The sequence below is a fragment of the Notolepis coatsorum genome, assembly GCF_963971535.1.
Source record: "Notolepis coatsorum genome assembly, chromosome: 18".
NCBI classification, from domain to species: Eukaryota; Metazoa; Chordata; class Actinopteri; order Aulopiformes; family Paralepididae; genus Notolepis; species Notolepis coatsorum.
Window position 1 is genome coordinate 4,322,739 of NC_140182.1, and position 23,753 is coordinate 4,346,491.

At 43.9% G+C, this 23,753-nt stretch overlaps 1 protein-coding gene across 1 annotated transcript in view; it reads left to right on the forward strand.

Moving 5' to 3' along the window:
• The first annotated feature begins 331 nt into the window (after positions 1 to 331).
• The window catches only part of LOC311244988 (palmitoyltransferase ZDHHC7-like), a 33,922-nt gene continuing 10,500 nt past the window's right edge, over positions 332 to 23,753 (forward strand). The window contains exons 1-4 of the mRNA XM_084334716.1: positions 332 to 469; positions 2,163 to 2,250; positions 3,555 to 3,870; positions 23,053 to 23,177. Of these exons, the coding sequence (XP_084190842.1) occupies positions 3,562 to 3,870; positions 23,053 to 23,177 (434 nt within the window). The 5' untranslated portion in view covers positions 332 to 469; positions 2,163 to 2,250; positions 3,555 to 3,561. The remainder of the gene's footprint in view (positions 470 to 2,162; positions 2,251 to 3,554; positions 3,871 to 23,052; positions 23,178 to 23,753) is intronic.

The following is a 23,753-nucleotide window of genomic DNA, read 5'->3' on the forward strand; positions in this document are numbered from 1 at the left end:
CCCATGGAGGGCTGTGGTCTCCAGGACTGTTCCTCGTTCTGTGTGTTCCTGTGTCAATAAATACCATCGATTGACTTCACCTTCGTCTCCTGGCTCATCATATCAATCCAAAGAACTCAGTTTTATACTATCATGGGAGAAAATTTGAAAATGGGAGAAAAAGTAGATAAAAAAAACAATTGTATGTATTGAGCTGTATTGTACTGTACCCATTCTGCAATCTGTTAATAAAGTTTTCAATCAATCAATCAATCAAAACTTGTGCAGAATCGTTCCTTTATTTTGAAGCGGTCCGACCGGAAGTTGTGTTGTTGTTGTCGCAGGCGGAAGTGAAGAGAGCACTGAATGCTGTAAAGCTACGTGCCGAAGCTGCCATGATGACAAAGATGATGGGCGCTCATCATGTAAGAAGAATGCTATTTGAGCTATTTTAAATGTGAAACAACAACTTGCCGGGGGTGGTCAAATGGTAAGGGAATTGGATATTATTTGTGTAAATAAATGGTAAAGAAATAAATCATGTATTGGCACAGGGACCATGGCTGTTGTTGCTGTCACAGCTGAGGACAGTGTTAGTGTTGTTAGCTATTTAGCTCATGTGAACTAACTACATGCACACTAGACAGTGGTATACAATTATCAAGCACAGTGGTTTGTTTTTATTAAACTACCACCTATCGCTTCCATTTGTGTAGGCTATATACATATACGATCAAACGACAAACACTTGAATGCTATTTAGATCTGACGTTAGCTAGCTATGTTACACCTCCTGTCACAGCTAACTGTGTTCATATAATAATATTAGTGTAAGTCACTCTAGCTGTACTACAGTATAACTTAGACTGCCTTTTTAGGCCGCTACACGATTCTTCTTGCTTGTCTGAAACTCGAACATGCAGTGATTGTATCCTCCCTTACTGTATATCTGTATGTCTCCGTCTTGTACTGTATGAATGAATGAATGAAAACTTTATTTAACAGATTGCAGAATGGGTACAATACAGTACGGCTCAATACATACAATTGTTAAGGGGATGCAGACCTGAGAAAGACGTTTGTCTTGTTTCCATCAGGGTCCCCCATTTTCAATTCATATAGACATATATGACATACATGACATACAGATAGTCAGTACTGCTACATCTATACATTTATGACATACCAGATTTGCAAATACAGTACTGTTTGTGATACAGAAGGAGTCAAGAAAAGGGAGTATATACATTTGACGTAGAAACTGTACATTACAACTGTACTGTATGTCATAGATATGTCCTGATGAATTGAAAATGGGGGACCCTGATGTAAACAAGACGAAAGTCTTTCTCTGGTCTGCATCCCCTTAACAATTGTGTGTATTGAGCCGTACTGTATTTATTGTACCCATTCTGCAATCTGTTAATAAAGTGTTCAATCAATCAATCAAACCTACAACATTACAGTACATTACATTACATTACAGTAACACACAAACTATAAAAACATAAGAAACACCTTAGCCTATAAGCACATTCTCAACATCTTCAAAATCTCATTAAAAAAACACAAAGGCTCCAACTGTACTGTACAAACAAACAATTGTTAAGATTTTCTGCAATCTGTTAATACAGTTTTCAATCAATTCGTCTTGTTTACATCAGGGATGGAACCCCATTTTCAATTCATCATAACATATATATGACATACAGGTAGACAGTACTATGACATACAAGACATACAAAATAAGAGTTCATAAAAAAATATATACATTAGAAGGGGAAGAAACTGTACATTGGAGGGGGTTGGGTGGGTGGGGCAGGGGGGTTTGGACATTTACCCGGGGCCAGTTTCTAATTGCAGCCACCCATAGGTGCTCTTTGCGAGCGGGTTTGAAGGAGGGTAGGACTAGGGATTCACATAATTTTACGGCTGTGGGTAGGGCGTTCCACATTGTTGTGGCATAATTGCGAAATGTGTTTAGTCCCTTTTTTGAGCTGAATCTAGTTAGCCACTTCAAAGAGGTTGTGCAATTGATCGGATTTCTATCATTGTACACTTCACTGATAATATATATACATACCGTTTTCTATAAATTGCCACCAGGTTAGCTGGCTCTGACTTGGCTGTGTTGACCTGTTCTGCTCATGCCATTTGTGTTTCGCTCCCTCCATTGTTTTCAGCTTTGCAACCTGAAAGGCCATTGATGCACCATGAAGTAGCTGGAGGAGATCAGATAATGCCTTTATGAAGTAGAGACTGACATTTCAAGTGAGTATATATATATATACCCTGAACATCTTGTAGCCGTTAACCCTTTCACTACCACCACACTACAGAAGGTTAACCTTTCACTACCACACTACAGAAGGTTAACCTTTCACTACCACACTACAGAAGGTTAACCTTTCACTACCACACTACAGACGGTTAACCTTTCACTACCACACTACAGAAGGTTAACCTTTCACTACCACTAGCCGTCTGTGGTGTGGTAGTGAAATGGTTAACCTTCTGTATTGTGGTTGTGAAAGAGTTGACCCTTGGTAGTGTGGTAGTGAAAGGGTTAAACTGGTTGTCTTGTCATGGCTAGGGTAGGGGGCATATAGGAGTAACGCCCAGAAGCCACCAAGAACTGTGTCTGTTGTGCTCATTGTGCTTATTCTTTAGCAACCCTGGCTTCCAGCCGAAGCGTAATACCTGTTAACCCTTTCATTACCACACTACAGAAGCGTAATACCTGTTAAACCCTTTCACTGCCACACTACAGAAGCGTAATACCTGTTAAACCCTTTCACTGCCACACTACAGAAGCGTAATACCTGTTAACCCTTTCACTACCACACTACAGAAGCGTAATACCTGTTAACCCTTTCACTACCACACTACAGAAGCGTAATACCTGTTAACCCTTTCATTACCACACTACAGAAGCGTAATACCTGTTAAACCCTTTCACTGCCACACTACAGAAGCGTAATACCTGTTAAACCCTTTCACTGCCACACTACAGAAGCGTAATACCTGTTAACCCTTTCACTACCACACTACAGAAGCGTAATACCTGTTAACCCTTTCACTACCACACTACAGAAGCGTAATACCTGTTAACCCTTTCACTACCACACTACAGAAGCGTAATACCTGTTAACCCTTTCACTACCACACTACAGAAGCGTAATACCTGTTAACCCTTTCACTACCACACTACAGAAGCGTAATACCTGTGCGCAACCCGCTTTGTTTGCACTGTTGTTGTTGACAGAACATGTAGGTCTCTCCTCGCACATCTATATTCAGACCCAATCAATTTGCCCGCTTTGGAATGTCAACCACTGGCAACCACTCTCGTCTGTGAGGCTGGCCAGACTGCAGTTGAGATTGTGGAGGGAGGGGTGTGGCACATAGTCTATCTGGACAATAAGTTATACAGACCTGTAACAATGCCTGAACCCCTTTATATAAATACATGAAATCTAAAAAAAAAAGAAAAAAAAACATCTCATCTGCCTGTCACTATGAATTGTCTGTCAATCTGTTAATAAAGTTTTCATTCATTCACACCTGTCCTTCAGGGGCGCTATGTCTTCAGGGCACCGGCTGCGAGACGTGGAGCAGCAGCACCCCCTGCTGGACGGGGAGGAGGCTGCGGCGGGAGGTGGCCCTGTGGCCCTGGCCGAGGCAGACAGGGTTTGGTTCATCCAGGACGGCTGCGGCATGGTGTGTGCCTTCATCACCTGGTTCCTGGTGCTGTACGCCGACTTCGTGGTCACCTTCGTCATGCTGCTGCCCTCCAAGAGCCTCTGGTACGCCGTGGTCAACGGGGCGCTCTTCAACTGCCTGGCCGTGCTGGCCCTGGCCTCGCACCTCCGCACCATGATGACGGACCCGGTGAGTGGACAGGAGAGGGATTACCATAGTTTAGTTTAGTTTATTTATTCATTTAGCACATTATTTAAAAAAAAAACAGTGCTAGGAGGGAACGAAGCCCAAAGGGCTTGTACAAAGTTCCACTCCTGTCTCATTGTCCATAAACAATATGAACGAAATACATGTAAGCATGGTCTAGATTGAAAATAAACTACAAAACAGGAGCAGAGACATAAGGCCGACACTATAGCGGAAACAAATATAATTTTTATTTTTAGTACAAGAGGGCAAAGGAGAGGAGAATAACATACTAACCGTATATAGTGAGGAAAAAGAAACAAGCAGCCATACAGTAGATGTAACACTAATGCACAGGAGTAACTTAATGTGATGGTGATTTATGATGAAATAAAATTAGATTTTAATTGTTTTTTAAATATAGTTAAGGAGGTTGTTGACCTCAATGATGAACTTAGTGTTCCAGAGTTTAGGACCTCTAAAGCTAATGTTGAATAAGAAATTTGAAATTTATTTGAAGGATAAACCCCTTGAGATATGCTATCTCGTTTTTGAGGGGGTCCTTAAAGGCCATAAGAATACTATTAGGAATAGGGTTGGGCACCGAGAACCGGTTCTAATACCGGACGGTATCCCCGGCTGCGTCCTAAAAGTCTGTGCCGACCAACTGGCCCCGGTATTCACTGACATATTTAACCTGTCCTTGGAACAGGCTGTCATCCCCACCTGTCTGAAGAAGTCCACTATCATCCCTGTACCCAAAAAATCCAAGCCTGCTTGCCTCAACGACTACCGCCCTGTAGCTCTCACCTCCATAGCCATGAAGTGCTTTGAGAAGCTAGTAGAGGGCTACATCTGCTCCTCCCTCCCCACCAACCTGGACCCCCTGCAATTTGCATACCGCCCCAACAGGTCCACGGAGGACGCCATAGCCTGTGTGCTGCACACAGCAGCATCACACCTGGACAAGAGGCAGGGGAACTATGTGAGAATGCTGTTCATCGACTACAGCTCAGCATTCAATATCATAGTCTCCTCCAAACTCATAGCCAAGCTCAGGGACCTGGGCTTGAACTATGACCTCTGCCAGTGGGTCTTGGACTTCCTGACGGGCAGACCCCAGGTGGTGAGAGCAGGCAACTGCACCTCCTCATCCATCACCCTCAACATAGGGGCCCCCCAGGGCTGTGTTCTGAGTCCCCTCCTCTACTCCCTGTACACACATGACTGTGTGGCACAGCGGAACAACAACACACTCATCAAATTTGCTGACGACACAGTAGTGGTGGGCCTGATCTCTGCAAACGACGAGAGGGCCTACCTGGAAGAGGTCAAGGTCCTAGCGGGATGGTGTCAAGAGAACAGCCTCTCCCTGAACGTCAGCTAAACAAAGGAGATGATTGTGGACTTTAGGAGGTCGGGGGTCAGGGACTACAGCCCCCTCAGCATCGACGGGGCACCGGTTGAGAGAGTGAACAGCTTTAAGTACCTCGGAGTAGAGCTGCCGCGGTATTGATATTTTCCTTACCGCACGAATTTGCGAAATATTTCCTACCGCCGCGGTTATTACCGCACAGTGCGCACCAAAAAAAAAAAAAGTTTGAATAATTTTTTTTTTTTTTTAGTAGTCTACTCCTATAGCCTGCCTCTAGTCTAATGGCGCTTTTCCACTGCATAGTACCTACTCGACTCGACCCGCTTTAGGCACCTGGTACTTCGTTCCTTTTCCACTGCAGCCAGGTACTACTCCGTTTGTCTCCGTGTGGGGATGCAGGCGGGGCCGCTCGCTTGTGTACACTGAAAGCTCCGTGGGCATAGATGTCCGAGGGCTTGCAGCAAGCCAGAGTTTAACACAGTTTCAATCAATCAATCAATCAATCAATAACAACATTAACCAGACTCTCGTTGCGTCTATTCTGCCAAAGCTAACGTTACCTCATTGTGTATTCTACCAAGCAAACCCGGGTTTAACGTTACCTCTCGTGTATATCGGCTGACGGTAGTATTAGGCTAATAAAAACAACAACAAACTTAACACATCAGCGATCTTGTTGTGACACTAAACTCTCCGCTCGGTGGTAAATTGGGTTGATGTCGGTTTTGTTTCATCAATAAATAAGGCAGAATACACAGTGAATCCATTCTTTTTTGTTTATTGCACTTGGTTCTGTCGCAAAGACGCAAATAAATCCTGAATGAAATGCATCCTTAGCGAGGCAGTAAAGATGGCGGCGCCGGCGTTCTGTTTTTGTTCAGACTGAGGCTACAAAGTGTGACGCGTCTCTCTTCTGACCAGTCAGTGGTCTGCAATGTTTCACATGACTTTTCTGGTACCACTTCTACCCAATAGGGTCGCTTGGAACCGAGTAGGGTATATCTGCAGAGCCGCAAGCCAACTTTATTATTATGATAAAAAACAGCGGTGACGCGGTATTCAGCCTAACTCTGCGGTGAGCGTGATGCAACAGCGATACCGCGGTGTTGAAAGCTACAGGTCGCCTCTATACATCTCAATCACCTACTCGAGATATAAACCTGCGGCCGCTCGATATCCCCCGGCGAGGTGCTAAACTCGCCAAGTTCTCGAGTCAATTTACTATTTCTGTCTAGATTACTTCAAGTCACTGGTCTTGTGATATCCAGTTGATATGAAATGTAATCATGAAGAGTTGTTAATCTCTTCTTGTTTGAAATAAACCGAATATTTTGTTTAGGAGAACCATTATATCATGTAATAAAAATAATATTATTATTATCACTTTACGAAAGGGCTTGTAATACTGCTCATTTGAAAGCTTGGTTGTATTACTACTTTTTTAATAAGTATTACCACTGTACTAACACGTAATCATTGTTTGCACTCCCCGGCCCTCTTTGTCCTCCTCCTCCTCCTCCTTCAACGGAACCGACCGTCTGACCCTGCAGTGATTCAGACGGTCGAGGTCCCACACAAGACAGAGTCAGTCTGGACACAGAGACACCGGAACCCGCAAACAACACTCATCTACATGCTTAGTATTTCTTATCAGTACATAGCATATACATATATAAATATATATATTTTAGCTGAAAAGCATTAACCAGTCAATTGATTCAATCTGTATTTCAACATGGCGTCCCTGGGTTAGGGCTGAGATCGGTAAGATAACAGCCAAAATAAAATAAACTAGAAATATTGAAAAAAAAAAAAAAAACGGAGAACCGAGTTTTAGAATACACCAGTCAAAGGATATTGATCTGTAGGGCCCTCGATGGAGAGCAGTGGCAAATTAAAGGCATCTGCATAGTGGGGGCATTGCTGGTGGAGCGGTTGAGCCCGCAAAATTGGATTAAAGAGAGAAAAAAAAAAAAAAGGGGTAAAGAAAACCCTCTCTCTAAAATGTCTGGCAGTTTAGAGAGACAGAAGCGCAGTCAAACGACCGTTCACAGAAAGGCGAGCTGGATGGCTACCTAGCCCAAAGATACCGTATGTGAGCATGGGAGACTGGATGTGAAGCGCAGTCAAAACGACCGTTCACAGAAAGGCGAGCTGGATGGCTACCTAGCCCAAAGATACCGTATGTGAGTATGGGAGACTGGATGTGAAGCGCAGTCAAAACGACCGTTCACAGAAAGGCGAGCTGGATGGCTACCTAGCCCAAAGATACCGTATGTGAGTATGGGAGACTGGATGTGAAGCGAAGTCAAAACGACCGTTCACAGAAAGGCGAAGCTAACTAGCACTACATCGGCTAACAAGCCAGTGCTAACACCCATGAGCTGGCCCTAGCCAGACGGAAGACCCATGAGCTAGCCAGACGGTGCGACCCATGAGCTGGCTAGACGGAAGACCCAGGAGCTGGCCGTAGCCAGACGGAAGCTAACTAGCACTACATCGGCTAACAAGCCAGTGCTAACACCCAGAAGCTAGCTCAGGAGGAGCTAGCACGAGAGAAGCTAGCTCAAGAGGAGCTAGCACGAGAGAAGCTAGCTCAAGAGGAGCTAGCACGAGAGAAGCTAGCTCAAGAGGAGCTAGCACGAGAGAAGCTAGCTCAGGAGGAGCTAGCACGAGAGAAGCTAGCTCAAGAGGAGCCAGCACGCGAGAAGCTAGCTCAAGAGGAGCTAGCACGAGAGAAGCTAGCTCAGGAGGAGCTAGCACGAGAGAAGCTAGCTCAAGAGGAGCTAGCACGAGAGAAGCTAGCTCAAGAGGAGCTAGCACGAGAGAAGCTAGCTCAGGAGGAGCTAGCACGAGAGAAGCTAGCTCAAGAGGAGCTAGCACGAGAGAAGCTAGCTCAGGAGGAGCTAGCACGAGAGAAGCTAGCTCAAGAGGAGCTAGCACGAGAGAAGCTAGCTCAAGAGGAGCTAGCACGAGAGAAGCTAGCTCAGGAGGAGCTAGCACGAGAGAAGCTAGCTCAAGAGGAGCTAGCACGAGAGAAGCTAGCTCAAGAGGAGCTAGCACGAGAGAAGCTAGCTCAGGAGGAGCTAGCACGAGAGAAGCTAGCTCAAGAGGAGCTAGCACGAGAGAAGCTAGCTCAAGAGGAGCTAGCACGAGAGAAGCTAGCTCAGGAGGAGCTAGCACGAGAGAAGCTAGCTCAGGAGGAGCTAGCACGAGAGAAGCTAGCTCAAGAGGAGCTAGCACGAGAGAAGCTAGCTCAAGAGGAGCTAGCACGAGAGAAGCTAGCTCAGGAGGAGCTAGCACGAGAGAAGCTAGCTCAAGAGGAGCTAGCACGAGAGAAGCTAGCTCAAGAGGAGCCAGCACGAGAGAAGCTAGCTCAGGAGGAGCTAGCACGAGAGAAGCTAGCTCAGGAGGAGCTAGCACGAGAGAAGCTAGCTCAAGAGGAGCTAGCACGAGAGAAGCTAGCTCAGGAGGAGCTAGCACGAGAGAAGCTAGCTCAAGAAGAGCTAGCACGAGAGAAGCTAGCTCAAGAGGAGCTAGCACGAGAGAAGCTAGCTCAGGAGGAGCTAGCACGAGAGAAGCTAGCTCAAGAGGAGCTAGCACGAGAGAAGCTAGCTCAAGAGGAGCTAGCACGAGAGAAGCTAGCTCAAGAGGAGCCAGCACGAGAGAAGCTAGCTCAGGAGGAGCTAGCACGAGAGAAGCTAGCTCAGGAGGAGCTAGCACGAGAGAAGCTAGCTCAAGAGGAGCTAGCACGAGAGAAGCTAGCTCAGGAGGAGCTAGCACGAGAGAAGCTAGCTCAGGAGGAGCTAGCACGAGAGAAGCTAGCTCAAGAGGAGCTAGCACGAGAGAAGCTAGCTCAGGAGGAGCTAGCACGAGAGATGCTAGCTCAGGAGGAGCTGGCACGCCAGAAGCTAGCTCAGGAGGAGCTAGCACGAGAGATGCTAGCTCAGGAGGAGCTGGCACGCCAGAAGCTAGCTCAGGAGGAGCTAGCACAAGAGAAGCCAGCCCAGGAGATGCTAGCCCAGGAGAAGCTGGCACGGGTAGCTCAGGAGAGGCTGGCGCGGCAGATGCTAGCTCAGGAGAAGCTGGCACGGGTAGCTCAGAAGAAACTGGCGCAGCAGATGCTAGCTCATGAGAAGCTGGCGCAGCAGATGCTCGCTCAGGAGATACAAGCACACGAGACGCTAGCTCGCATGTTGAGACATCTCAAAGGACTAGAGATCCCCGAAAGGGCCTCAATGGACCAACTGATGGAAAGAGAAGTAAGGACCCCCGGTCAAGATCCAGGGTATAAGATGGTGGAGAAACTAATCGCACAGGTGCGAGGCGGGAGCATGTCTCTCAATGATGCAGCAGAATCAGTCATGAATGGAACACCTATGCAAGGATCATGCTCACTGCTTGAAAAGCTACTCAGAGGAGTCCCAGGGGGTAACCCACTGGCAGCCCGATGCGCAGCATGGTCACAAGACCAGCTACGTATCGAATGTATGCTGTATGACCAAGTTAAAATGCTATCTGACAAAAGGGGGGCCTCCCAGGAGTTCCCCCCGAAAACAACCAAGGACAGAACAGGGAAAAAGAAGTACCAATACCTACCTGCAGACGAGTGGGCCGCACTAACCCCAGAACAGCAAGCAGAGGTGAGGACAACAAGGGAGGAATTCAAAGCCCGGAAGGAGAATCAATAGTATCCTTACCCTCTGGGGCCCTGACACAAGTGACTCAAGCAAGTGCAAACTGCACTTGACATACAGCTCATCTGTCAAGAGGAATAATATAAAGTGTTATTGTCATTTAGGAAGAAACATGACATAGAATACTACAAAAGTTTTGTATATATTCTAAGTATAATATATAAAGATGTCCGTCCTTGCTCTAAACCCAGAGTAAAGTAAAGTGAATTTGTAATCTATTTCATTCGGAAGGGATTTCCTGACAGCAACCATTTGGTGGGTTAGCACCCTACCAGCCATATCAGCTGCATGAGATGTACACTCACCAGCACCTATGGGTAAAAAATTGAGACTCTGCAAACTCTCATCAAGCTTAGCACCTTGACGCGGGGGGACAGAGCGAGCATCAGGGTCTCTGTATCCGACGGGCCTATCAGATTTGTGGGGACTTGGAAGCCTCAGCATACAGGACGCTGTGGTGCTTGGGCGGCCAGGTCACTGGTTTATAGGTCTGTCAAAACGGATTGGAGGTTCCGGGGCTAAGAACATAAGTTCAAGTGAGTTGGGCTTTATACTATTTAAATAGGTATCAAAAACCGAAAGAATATGAACCGAAATGACTGCTGTCGGGTGCCTCTGGAGTAGAATCAATTACAGATTTGAAAAAAACCAAACGTAGAAGGTTCTACTCAAAGAAAGAATCACACTTAAAGTATATTTCTGTGATAGCAGTAAAAGTTTACTCACGACTAAAAAGTTACGTAATGTTTTCTTACAGTCAAAAAACGTAGAAGGTTCTACTCAAAGAAAGAATCACACTTAAAGTATATTTCTGTGATAGCAGTAAAAGTTTACTCACGACTAAAAAATTACGTAATGTTTTCTTACAGTCAAAAAACGTAGAAGGTTCTACTCAAAGAAAGAATCACACTTAAAGTATATTTCTGTGATAGCAGTAAAAGTTTACTCACGACTAAAAAGTTACGTAATGTTTTCTTACAGTCAAAAGACGTAGAAGGTTCTACTCAAAGAAAGAATCACACTTAAAGTATATTTCTGTGATAGCAGTAAAAGTTTACTCACGACTAAAAAGTTACGTAATGTTTTCTTACAGTCAAAAAAAACGTAGAAGGTTCTACTCAAAGAAAGAATCACACTTAAAGTATATTTCTGTGATAGCAGTAAAAGTTTACTCACGACTAAAAAGTTACGTAATGTTTTCTTACAGTCAAAAAACGTAGAAGGTTCTACTCAAAGAAAGAATCACACTTAAAGTATATTTCTGTGATAGCAGTAAAAGTTTACTCACGACTAAAAAATTACGTAATGTTTTCTTACAGTCAAAAAACGTAGAAGGTTCTACTCAAAGAAAGAATCACACTTAAAGTATATTTCTGTGATAGCAGTAAAAGTTTACTCACGACTAAAAAGTTACGTAATGTTTTCTTACAGTCAAAAGACGTAGAAGGTTCTACTCAAAGAAAGAATCACACTTAAAGTATATTTCTGTGATAGCAGTAAAAGTTTACTCACGACTAAAAAGTTACATAATGTTTTCTTACAGTCAAAAAACGTAGAAGGTTCTACTCAAAGAAAGAATCACACTTAAAGTATATTTCTGTGATAGCAGTAAAAGTTTACTCACGACTAAAAAGTTACGTAATGTTTTCTTACAGTCAAAAAACGTAGAAGGTTCTACTCAAAGAAAGAATCACACTTAAAGTATATTTCTGTGATAGCAGTAAAAGTTTACTCACGACTAAAAAGTTACGTAATGTTTTCTTACAGTCAAAAGACGTAGAAGGTTCTACTCAAAGAAAGAATCACACTTAAAGTATATTTCTGTGATAGCAGTAAAAGTTTACTCACGACTAAAAAGTTACGTAATGTTTTCTTACAGTCAAAAGACGTAGAAGGTTCTACTCAAAGAAAGAATCACACTTAAAGTATATTTCTGTGATAGCAGTAAAAGTTTACTCACGACTAAAAAGTTACGTAATGTTTTCTTACAGTCAAAAAAACGTAGAAGGTTCTACTCAAAGAAAGAATCACACTTAAAGTATATTTCTGTGATAGCAGTAAAAGTTTACTCACGACTAAAAAGTTACGTAATGTTTTCTTACAGTCAAAAAACGTAGAAGGTTCTACTCAAAGAAAGAATCACACTTAAAGTATATTTCTGTGATAGCAGTAAAAGTTTACTCACGACTAAAAAATTACGTAATGTTTTCTTACAGTCAAAAAACGTAGAAGGTTCTACTCAAAGAAAGAATCACACTTAAAGTATATTTCTGTGATAGCAGTAAAAGTTTACTCACGACTAAAAAGTTACGTAATGTTTTCTTACAGTCAAAAGACGTAGAAGGTTCTACTCAAAGAAAGAATCACACTTAAAGTATATTTCTGTGATAGCAGTAAAAGTTTACTCACGACTAAAAAGTTACGTAATGTTTTCTTACAGTCAAAAAACGTAGAAGGTTCTACTCAAAGAAAGAATCACACTTAAAGTATATTTCTGTGATAGCAGTAAAAGTTTACTCACGACTAAAAAGTTACGTAATGTTTTCTTACAGTCAAAAAACGTAGAAGGTTCTACTCAAAGAAAGAATCACACTTAAAGTATATTTCTGTGATAGCAGTAAAAGTTTACTCACGACTAAAAAGTTACGTAATGTTTTCTTACAGTCAAAAGACGTAGAAGGTTCTACTCAAAGAAAGAATCACACTTAAAGTATATTTCTGTGATAGCAGTAAAAGTTTACTCACGACTAAAAAGTTACGTAATGTTTTCTTACAGTCAAAAGACGTAGAAGGTTCTACTCAAAGAAAGAATCACACTTAAAGTATATTTCTGTGATAGCAGTAAAAGTTTACTCACGACTAAAAAGTTACGTAATGTTTTCTTACAGTCAAAAAAACGTAGAAGGTTCTACTCAAAGAAAGAATCACACTTAAAGTATATTTCTGTGATAGCAGTAAAAGTTTACTCACGACTAAAAAGTTACGTAATGTTTTCTTACAGTCAAAAGACGTAGAAGGTTCTACTCAAAGAAAGAATCACACTTAAAGTATATTTCTGTGATAGCAGTAAAAGTTTACTCACGACTAAAAAGTAACGTAATTACAGTCGAAACCTAAGTAGAAAAAATAGGTACCAGGTCACCTCAACCAGAAGTAACCTAATGTTTACTTAAAATCAGAATAAGTCCTGCTACTGGGACGGAAATGGAACCGGCGTAATAATACAGGCTGGTGTTATCAGCAGGAGCTGAGTCTATAAGAGGCTACATAGCCTGAATCTACAAGCTGGCTAACTAGCCGGAACTAATACCAGACATAAACAGTAACTAACTACCCAGTCTGGACCGAGACAAGCACAACACAGGGTAGACCCCCTGTGCAAGAAGGAAGTGGACGGAAACAACAGTCCGAAGGATCTGTGAACAATGTGCGCTGGTAAAGGTGCGCTGGTAAAGGGACAAAACCTGAACCAGTGCCGCATTCTTAGACAAGGGGGGGGGGTCCCCCGGAGTCAGCGGACGACGCAGCGAATGGCAAGAAGGAATATACTGACTCAGGTCAGAAATCGGAAATGGAGGAAGACCGGGATAGGTCAAGCTCCAGAGCATCCTCAAGGTCCTCATCTAGACCTCCCAGACCTCCCAGACCTCCCAGACCTCCCAGACCTCCCAGACCTCCTAGACCTCCCAGACCGGACAGAGAGACATCGGCCTGGACCCGGGTTACAGGGCGACGAGAGCCCTGAATGGACCTGAAAGAGAGAAAAGAAATGAGTCCTCTGTGGACTGTATCTGTGATGTCCTGCGAGGCCTACGGACAGGGTCACAAGACCAGGCCAACCACACTTCAATAGAGGACTGCTGCTACAATTCTCGGGGACCCGTGGGGGTCGCCCGAGAAGTGACAAATCAACCTGCCCCAAACTATGGGAGAGATCCAAGAGGTCAGAGGGGGTGACCCCAAGATGACCAAGGTGACCCCGATGACCAAGATGACGAAGACGACAACAACCTGGGTGCATCGGCCGGGAACAACAGATGCAAGTCTTCCCGCCGGATACCAAGCAACAACGTGACCCCTATCCTGTCGAGCCGTCCAGCCAGGGAACAACAGATGCAAGTCTTCCCGCCGGCTACCAGGGTAACAAGGTACCAAGATGGCAGAGGGGGTGTGGAGAGTCACAGCCACGTGACCCCACAATCGCCATCTCGTCCCCCAGTACAGACGCTATTAAGACAATGGAAAATGACCGACCAGGATGACAGAGGGGGTGTAAAGTGTCACAGCCAACTAAGTGACACTTTGTATAAATGACATCCTGTTCTCTCTGTCCCTTGTATGATTTAATAGGTTTATTGTATATATCTGTTTTAAATCTAGGCATATGTTACTGTAGGTGTCTAGATGTGATATGTATTCATATATATATATATATACATATATATGTGTATACGTATATATATGCATATACGCTTTGAACAAGTATCTAGGCCTGAGCTGAGAGCAAGTCGGCACAGTTTAACCCTGTCCTGTCTGCATAGAATAAAACCAGTATGTGCATATATATGTGTACACTGTATACTATATATATATGTGCTGTATTATACATGTATGTGTATCTGTATATATCTGTAGTATGTGTTGGGCTATGTACTATATAGCCAGCAGTCTCCCTCGTCTGCATCCCCTTGAGTTGGGGCGAGTGAGAACGAAGGGGGGCCCCTTCGGAATGCCATCTCTGAGCAGGGTGCTTTCCACAGCAGGTTGTCACACCCTGCGTGGAGTAGACAAGGATAGGTACAAGTGTGTGCATATATGTGTGTACACTGTATGCTATATATATATGTACTGTATTATACATGTATGTGTATCTGTATATATCTGTAGTATGTGTTGGGCTATGTACTATGTACTCATGCTGGAGATGTGAGTTGCTTTCGCTTCAATACTGTTTGGCCACTGAGGAATGTGACAGACAACCTTGGGGCCTCTGGTCTCTGCTAAGTAACGGATGGGTATTTTCCAACACAAGGTAATCTGTTACTTCTCCAACAAAGAGGCATTCATGTTCTGAGGTAAATGGGGTTTTCCCAGTAGAGGTAATGACTAAAATGGGAGGAGAGCTAGAACCCTACGTATTGTGCATTGACTGGCTGGTGAAATGACATCACGGTGACAGCGCTGTATTTGGACCAATAAGCAGAAGAGACCCTGGGGCCCTTTATAAGGGCCAACTGGCGAGAGCACAGGGGAATTTTTGACACGGAGAAGGAGAGAGAAGAAGAATGGTGCCTACAGACTTCTTTGAGAGATTTTGAAGTTTTTACCAGTGTGTGACTTGGAAGACTAGATGCAGATGACATGTTTTGTTTTTATATAATCTTTTAAACTGTAATGGATATTTTTATTTAGTCTTTTTCTGTAACTTCATTGAAATAAAGATGACTTTTTATAATCCATTGAGTTCTTGGACTGATCCCTGCCAGCAAATACCAGCCGCGCCTTGATTTCCTCTGAGGTGACTATGTCCTGAAATACAGATTGAATCAATTGACTGGTTAATGCTTTTCAGCTAAAATATATATATTTATATATGTATATGCTATGTACTGATAAGAAATACTAAGCATGTAGATGAGTGTTGTTTGCGGGTTCCGGTGTCTCTGTGTCCAGACTGACTCTGTCTTGTGTGGGACCTCGACCGTCTGAATCACTGCAGGGTCAGACGGTCGGTTCCGTTGAAGGAGGAGGAGGAGGAGGACAAAGAGGGCCGGGGAGTGCAAACAATGATTACGTGTTAGTACAGTGGTAATACTTATTAAAAAAGTAGTAATACAACCAAGCTTTCAAATGAGCAGTATTACAAGCCCTTTCGTAAAGTGATAATAATAATATTATTTTTATTACATGATATAATGGTTCTCCTAAACAAAATATTCGGTTTATTTCAAACAAGAAGAGATTAACAACTCTTCATGATTACATTTCATATCAACTGGATATCACAAGACCAGTGACTTGAAGTAATCTAGACAGAAATAGTAAATTGACTCGAGAACTTGGCGAGTTTAGCACCTCGCCGGGGGATATCGAGCGGCCGCAGGTTTATATCTCGAGTAGGTGATTGAGATGTATAGAGGCGACCTGTAGCTTTCAACACGCGGTAATGCGGTTATCGCGGCAGCTCTACCTCGGAGTCCACATATCCGAGGACTTGACATGGACCACACACATTGACAGTGTTGTGAGGAAGGCACGGCAACGCCTCTACTTCCTCAGGCGCCTAAGGAAGTTCCAAGTCAGTCAGAAGATCCTTAAGAACTTCTACTCATGTACAATAGAGAGCACCCTGACTGGCAATATCACCTCCTGGTTTGGGAATAGCACCGCACAAGACCGTAGCAGACTACAGAGAGTGGCCCGTTCAGCCGAACGCACAATTGGAGGGGGGCTTCCCATTCTCCAGAACATTTACAACAAGCGGTGCATGGGTAAGGCTAAGAGAATGATCAAAGACTCCAGCCACCAAAACAACTGCCTCTTTGAACTGCTGCGGTCAGGCAAGCGATACCGGAGTCTCATGGCAAGCACAGAAAGACTCAGAAGAAGCTTCTATCCCCAGGCCATCAGGTTGCTCAACGAACAATAACACTATACAACAACCATCAAATGCACTCACAGCACACACAACCACACGCACACACTCACTTTAAACAAACAACTCACTGCAGCACCCACTCTCCACACTTTAGAACACCTAAACACACTTTATATTTATTGGCAAAGAATTTGCACTACAACCCATACCTCAGTACACCTTACTGTAAATTGTACCTAAATTGTACCTCATCCCATTTCTGCTTTGCACTATATTGTATATTGTATAGTATATTGTTGTATGGTAATTCAGTTACTTCTACTTGCATTGTACATATTGAACACTTGTGCCTACGTACGTGACTCTCAAACATAAACATAAAAACGGACAACACGCTCATCACAGACAAGCTGGATGTAGCCAATTACTTAAACATTTTCTTCACAAACATAGCCACAACACTGGTAAACAAACTACCCTCCCACTCAGGGCTTTATGGGGTAGAACACATAGTAGCTTACTACAAAAACCTAGGGGTCCGCAAGGACGACTTCAAGCTGGAAATGGTAACAACAGATGAGGTACTCAATAAACTGAGCGCCCTCCAACCTAACAAGGCCACTGGCCATGACAACATCCCCTCCAAATTCCTCAGAGACTCAGCAGCCGCCATCACACCAATCATCACACACATAATAAACCTCTCCATAAAACAGGGACACGTCCCCAAGGACTTCAAAATTGCGAGGGTGACCCCTCTGCACAAAAAGGGCAGCAAATTAGACCCAGGCAACTACCGCCCTGTTTCTATTCTCACCTCCATCTCGAAAGTCATGGAAAAAATAGTCTACGAACAGGTCGAAAAGTACCTAGCGGAAAAAAATCTAATCTACGAATTCCAATCTGGCTTCAGAACATCCCACTCCACTGACACATGCCTTCTCTATTTGAATGACCACATCAAACAAGAGGTGGACGCAGGCAAATACTGCGGCATGGTCATGCTGGACCTACAAAAGGCCTTTGACACGGTCAATCACTCCATTCTGATTGACAAGCTAAAAGCAATTGGTTTTGATAGTCTATCAGTGAGCTGGATGCAATCCTACCTTGAGGGGAGGGAACAGATGGTGGAGGTAAACGGTACCCTATCCCCCCCCCTCACAGTGAGCTGTGGTGTTCCACAAGGAAGCATACTAGGACCGCTACTGTTCCTAATTTATGCAAATGACATGTCGTCAGCTTGTGACTGCAACTTGTTCCTGTTTGCGGACGACTCAGCCCTGCTGGTCTCTGACAAGAACAAGTTACAGGTTGAAAAAACCCTCAGCTCGGAACTAGGCAGAATCTGCATATGGCTCGCTGATAACAAACTATCATTACACATGGGCAAAACAGAGTCCATTCTCTTCGGTTCAAATAACAAACTCAGCAAGACCGACGGCTTCTCAGTTACAGTGGGTGACAATATTGTCACAAGGAAAGATGAAATTACCTACCTGGGTTCCATCCTAGAGGCTAATCTCTCCTGTGACAAAATGGCATCCAATGTAATAAAAAAAGTCAACCAACGAACTCGATTCTTGTACCGGATCTCCTCTCTGGTAAACAAGAACACCCTGAAGACTCTGGCAGGAGCACTCATTCAGGGGTACTACGACTATGCTTGCACCTCATGGTACCAAAGCACCTCAAAGGCGCTAAAAACAAAATTACAAACATCTCAAAACAAACTGGTCAGACTACTGCTTGACCTTACTCCTAGAACCCACCTCACCCCTGCCCACTTTGACAACCTAGGATGGCTTAGAGTAGACGACAGAGTACAACAACTTGCAATGGGCCTGGTCTACAAGATACACTACACGACCAAGGTACCCATGTACATGTCAAAATACTTCCCAAAGGTCAGTGAATACCACGATCACAACACCAGAGGGAGCTCCACAAATCATGTTAAACCCAGATTCGGCTCAAATAAGGGACTAAACACGTTTCGCAATTATGCCACATCAATGTGGAACGCCCTACCCAAAGCTGTAAAGGAATGTGGATCACTACCCACTTTCAAAACCTCTCAAGGGACACCTACGGGAGACTGCAATTCAACACTGGCCCCTGTAAATATCCTAACCCAACCCCCTCCAATGTACAGTCATTTACCTAGTATGGTTTTGTCAATAGTTCAATGTACAATTGTGTTTGTTTGTACAGTGTCTCCTCCCCCCCCCCCCTCAATGTACAGTGTTACTTGTTTATACAGTGTGCCCCCCGCCCCCCCCCCCCCCCCCCCCCCCCAACCACCTCCAATGTAAATTACCCAGTATGGTTGTCAATATCCCAATGTACCCAACCCCCCCCACCCAACCTCCTCCAATGTACAGTTTCTACGTCAAATGTATATACTCCCTTTTCTTGACTCCTTCTGTATCACAAACGGTACTGTATTTGCAAATCTGGTATGTCATAAATGTATAGATGTAGCAGTACTGACTATCTATCTGTATGTCATGTATGTCATATATGTCTATATGAATTGAAAATGGGGGACCCTGATGGAAACAAGACAAACGTCTTTCTCAGGTCTGCATCCCCTTAACAATTGTATGTATTGAGCCGTACTGTATTGTACCCATTCTGCAATCTGTTAAATAAAGTTTTCATTCATTCATTCATTCACTTCTATTTTATACTGCTATACTTATTTTATTTTATACTTATATTTTTTGTCTAGCACAGTCTCTGGAGCGTAACAGAAAGAAGCATTTTGTATAAAAGTATTCTGTACTTCTGTATGACAACTAATAAAGAAACTTGAACTTGAACTAATAGGAACCGGTTCCTAACTTCCGGTTCTGGAACCGGAAGTAACATGTTTGAATTTAGATTCTTAAAAAAAGAAAAAAATATTTTTATTTTTTTACTTTGTTAATTAATACCCTAGTTACAGTACAGCAACCAAATTAAACTGTATCAAGTCAACTGACAATGTGAATAGTATGAAGAAAATAAAAGATTAAAGAAATAAAAATAATAATCTCCTGCGAAATATGCTGTGACCTGTTTTGACCTGCTGCACCTCAAAGAATCGGAATCGAGAATCGTTTAGAACAAGAATCGAAATGGAGAATCAGAACCGGAATCGTTCAAATCCAAACGATGCCCAACCCTAATTAGGAATTCTCTGGTAATAAAATAAGAGGTACTACTAATACTAGGTATTCTATAAAGAAGGCAATGGGTTGGGGAAACGCATGGAACAGGAGACCCCAGACCTTAACCCCTCAATGAAGATAAGGGGTCAAATTCCCACAAAACCCACAAAAATAGGAAAAAAGTATTCAAAGAGATCCTCCCAACCAGGATGGACAGGCGTGCAGCAGGTGTTGAGGCAACCGACTGGTGATAAAGTAGTGCAAGAAATGATGATGCAAGAAATGATGATGCAAGAAATGATGATGCAAGGGAAATGATTGTAACAAGTAAGCAGAGGTGAGATGGCACAGGACAGTAAGACACAGCTCTGTGAGATGGCACAGGACAGTAAGACACAGCTCTGTGAGATGGCACAGGACAGTAAGGCACAGCTCTGTGAGATGGCACAGGACAGTAAGACACAGCTCTGTGAGATGGCACAGGACAGTAAGACACAGCTCTGTGAGATGGCACAGGATAGTAAGACACAGCTCTGTGAGATGGCACAGGACAGTAAGACACAGCTCTGTGAGATGGCACAGGACAGTAAGACAGCTCTGTGAGATGGCACAGGACAGTAAGACACAGCTCTGTGAGATGGCACAGGACAGTAAGACACAGCTCTGTGAGATGGCACAGGACAGTAAGACACAGCTCTGTGAGATGGCACAGGACAGTAAGACACAGCTCTGTGAGATGGCACAGGACAGTAAGACACAGCTCTGTGAGATGGCACAGGACAGTATGGCACAGCTCTGTGAGATGGCACAGGACAGTAAGACACAGCTCTGTGAGATGGCACAGGACAGTAAGACACAGCTCTGTGAGATGGCACAGGACAGTAAGACACAGCTCTGTGAGATGGCACAGGACAGTAAGACACAGCTCTGTGAGATGGCACAGGACAGTAAGACACAGCTCTGTGAGATGGCACAGGACAGTAAGACACAGCTCTGTGAGATGGCACAGGACAGTAAGACACAGCTCTGTGAGATGGCACAGGACAGTAAGGCACAGCTCTGTGAGATGGCACAGGACAGTAAGGCACAGCTCTGTGAGATGGCACAGGACAGTAAGACACAGCTCTGTGAGATGGCACAGGACAGTAAGGCACAGCTCTGTGAGATGGCACAGGACAGTAAGGCACAGCTGTAAGTAAAGTTTATTTATATAGCACCTTTCACAGACCAGGGTCACAAAGCGCTCCACATAGTAAAAACTAGGGCTGTACCGAATGTCATTTTTTAACATTCGAAGCTTCTATTGAAGTATTTCGAACGAAGCTTCGAATGTCTGTAAAAAAAAAAAATACAAATTTGATTTCATAAAAAAAAAATATATATATATTTTTTTTTAAACTAAATCCTCAATTTGAATAAAGTGATTATTCTGATTAAATTAGTATTTTCTTTATTAAATCAACTTTCTTTAATGAATATAAGGGCACGGTTGGTACGAAAGTGATGGTGACGTCTTATAGTATAATATTATAATATTAGTGTAGCCTAAACTTTATCTGCAACTGTGAAGAAAAACCCCATCGGTTTAAACAGATTGAATAGACGTATACAAAAGAGATTTATCAAAAAAAAAATATATATATATATATATATATATTATTATTTATTTTTATTCAAATGTTGATTTATAATTCGAATGTCAACATTATGATCGAAGCTTCGAAGCATTCGGTACAGCCCTAGTAAAAACATCAATAAAGTGCAAAGATAGCAGCATGGTAAAAAGAAAATAATTAAAAACATGAAACATCAGGAAAACCAAAACGGATAAAGAACGACATAGAAGTTTTACACAGAGCATAATTAGCCAAACGCCTGTTTGAACAGCACAGTCTTTAGCTGCATTTTAAAGGTGTTTACAGAGACCACAGATCTCTAAGGTCCAAAAGGGGCCACGGTTTCGAAGGCTCTGAGATGGCACAGGACGGTAAGACACAGCTGTGACAACTTGTTCCTGTTTGCGGACGACTCAGCCCTGCTGGTCTCTGACAAGAACAAGTTGCAGGTTGAAAAAACCCTCAGCACGGAACTAGGCAAAATCTGCATATGGCTCGCGGATAACAAACTATCATTACACATGGGCAAAACAGAGTCCATTCTCTTCGGTTCAAATAACAAACTCAGCAAGACCGACGGCTTCTCAGTTACAGTGGGTGACAATATTGTCACAAGGAAAGACGAAATTACCTACCTGGGTTCCATCCTAGAGGCAAATCTTTCCTGTGACAAAATGGCATCCAATGTAATAAAAAAAGTCAACCAACGAACTAGATTCTTGAACCGGATCTCCTCTCTGGTAAACAAGAATACCCTGAAGACTCTGGCAGGAGCACTCATTCAAGGGTACTACGACTATGCGTGCACCTCATGGTACCAAAGCACCTCAAAGGCACTAAAAACAAAATTACAAACATCACAAAACAAACTGGTCAGACTACTACTTGACCTGAACCCCAGAACCCACCTCACCCCTGCCCACTTTGACAACCTAGGATGGCTTAGAGTAGATGACAGAGTACAGCAACTTGCAATGGGCCTGGTCTACAAGATACACTATACGACCGGGGTACCCATGTACATGTCAAAATACTTCCCAAAGGTCAGTGAATACCACAACCACTACACCAGAGGAAGCTCAACAAATCATGTAAAACCCAGATTCGGCTCAAACAAGGGACTAAACACGTTTCGCAATTATGCCACAACAATGTGGAACGCCCTACCCAAAGCTGTAAAGGAATGTGAATCACTACCCACATTCAAAACCGCTCTTAAAGAGCACCTACGGGAGGCTGCAATTCGAAACTGGCCACCGTAAATGCCCAAAACCCCCACCGCATGTATATATTCCATTCCCGCCGTATGTATATTTCTCTCCCACCCACCCACCCCCTCCTAATGTACAGTCCCCTCCCCATCATATGTATATACTCTGTCAGGATCTAGGGGTAACAGTACTGTATATTTGAATACCGGCGTTTATGTCACAAATGTATCAGTACTAAATACCTATATGTCCCTATGCCATAAATGTCATGTATGTTGTGTATGTCATAAATGTCTATGAACTGAAAATGGGGGACCCTGATGGAAACAAGACAAACGTCTTTCTCAGGTCTGCATCCCCTTAACAATTGTATGTATTGAGCCGTACTGTATTGTACCCATTCTGCAATCTGTTAAATAAAGTTTTCATTCATTCATTCATTCATTCATTCATTCATTCATTCATTCATTCATTCATTCATTCACACTCATCAGAGACTTGCCTCTTCGTTCCTCCCATGTTGTGTCCCACAGGGAGCGGTGCCCAAGGGGAACGCCACTAAGAAATACATGGAAAGCCTGCAGCTGAAGCCGGGAGAGATCATCTACAAGTGTCCCAAGTGCTGCAGCATCAAACCAGAGAGGGCCCACCACTGCAGGTGAGAGAACCAGGCATCAGGCTACACACTACGAGAGGGCCCCCCACCACTGCAGGTGAGAGAACCAGGCCCAGGCATCAGGCTACACACTACGAGAGGGCCCCCCACCACTGCAGGTGAGAGAACCAGGCATCAGGCTACACACTACGAGAGGGCCCCCCACCACTGCAGGTGAGAGAACCAGGCCCAGGCATCAGGCTACACACTACGAGAGGGCCCCCCACCACTGCAGGTGAGAGAACCAGGCATCAGGCTACACACTACGAGAGGGCCCCCCACCACTGCAGGTGAGAGAACCAGGCATCAGGCTACACACTACGAGAGGGCCCCCCACCACTGCAGGTGAGAGAACCAGGCATCAGGCTACACACTACGAGAGGGCCCCCCACCACTGCAGGTGAGAGAACCAGGCGGAAGCATCAGGCTACACACTACGAGAGGGCCCCCCACCACTGCAGGTGAGAGAACCAGGCCCAGGCATCAGGCTACACACTACGAGAGGGCCCCCCACCACTGCAGGTGAGAGAACCAGGCATCAGGCTACACACTACGAGAGGGCCCCCCACCACTGCAGGT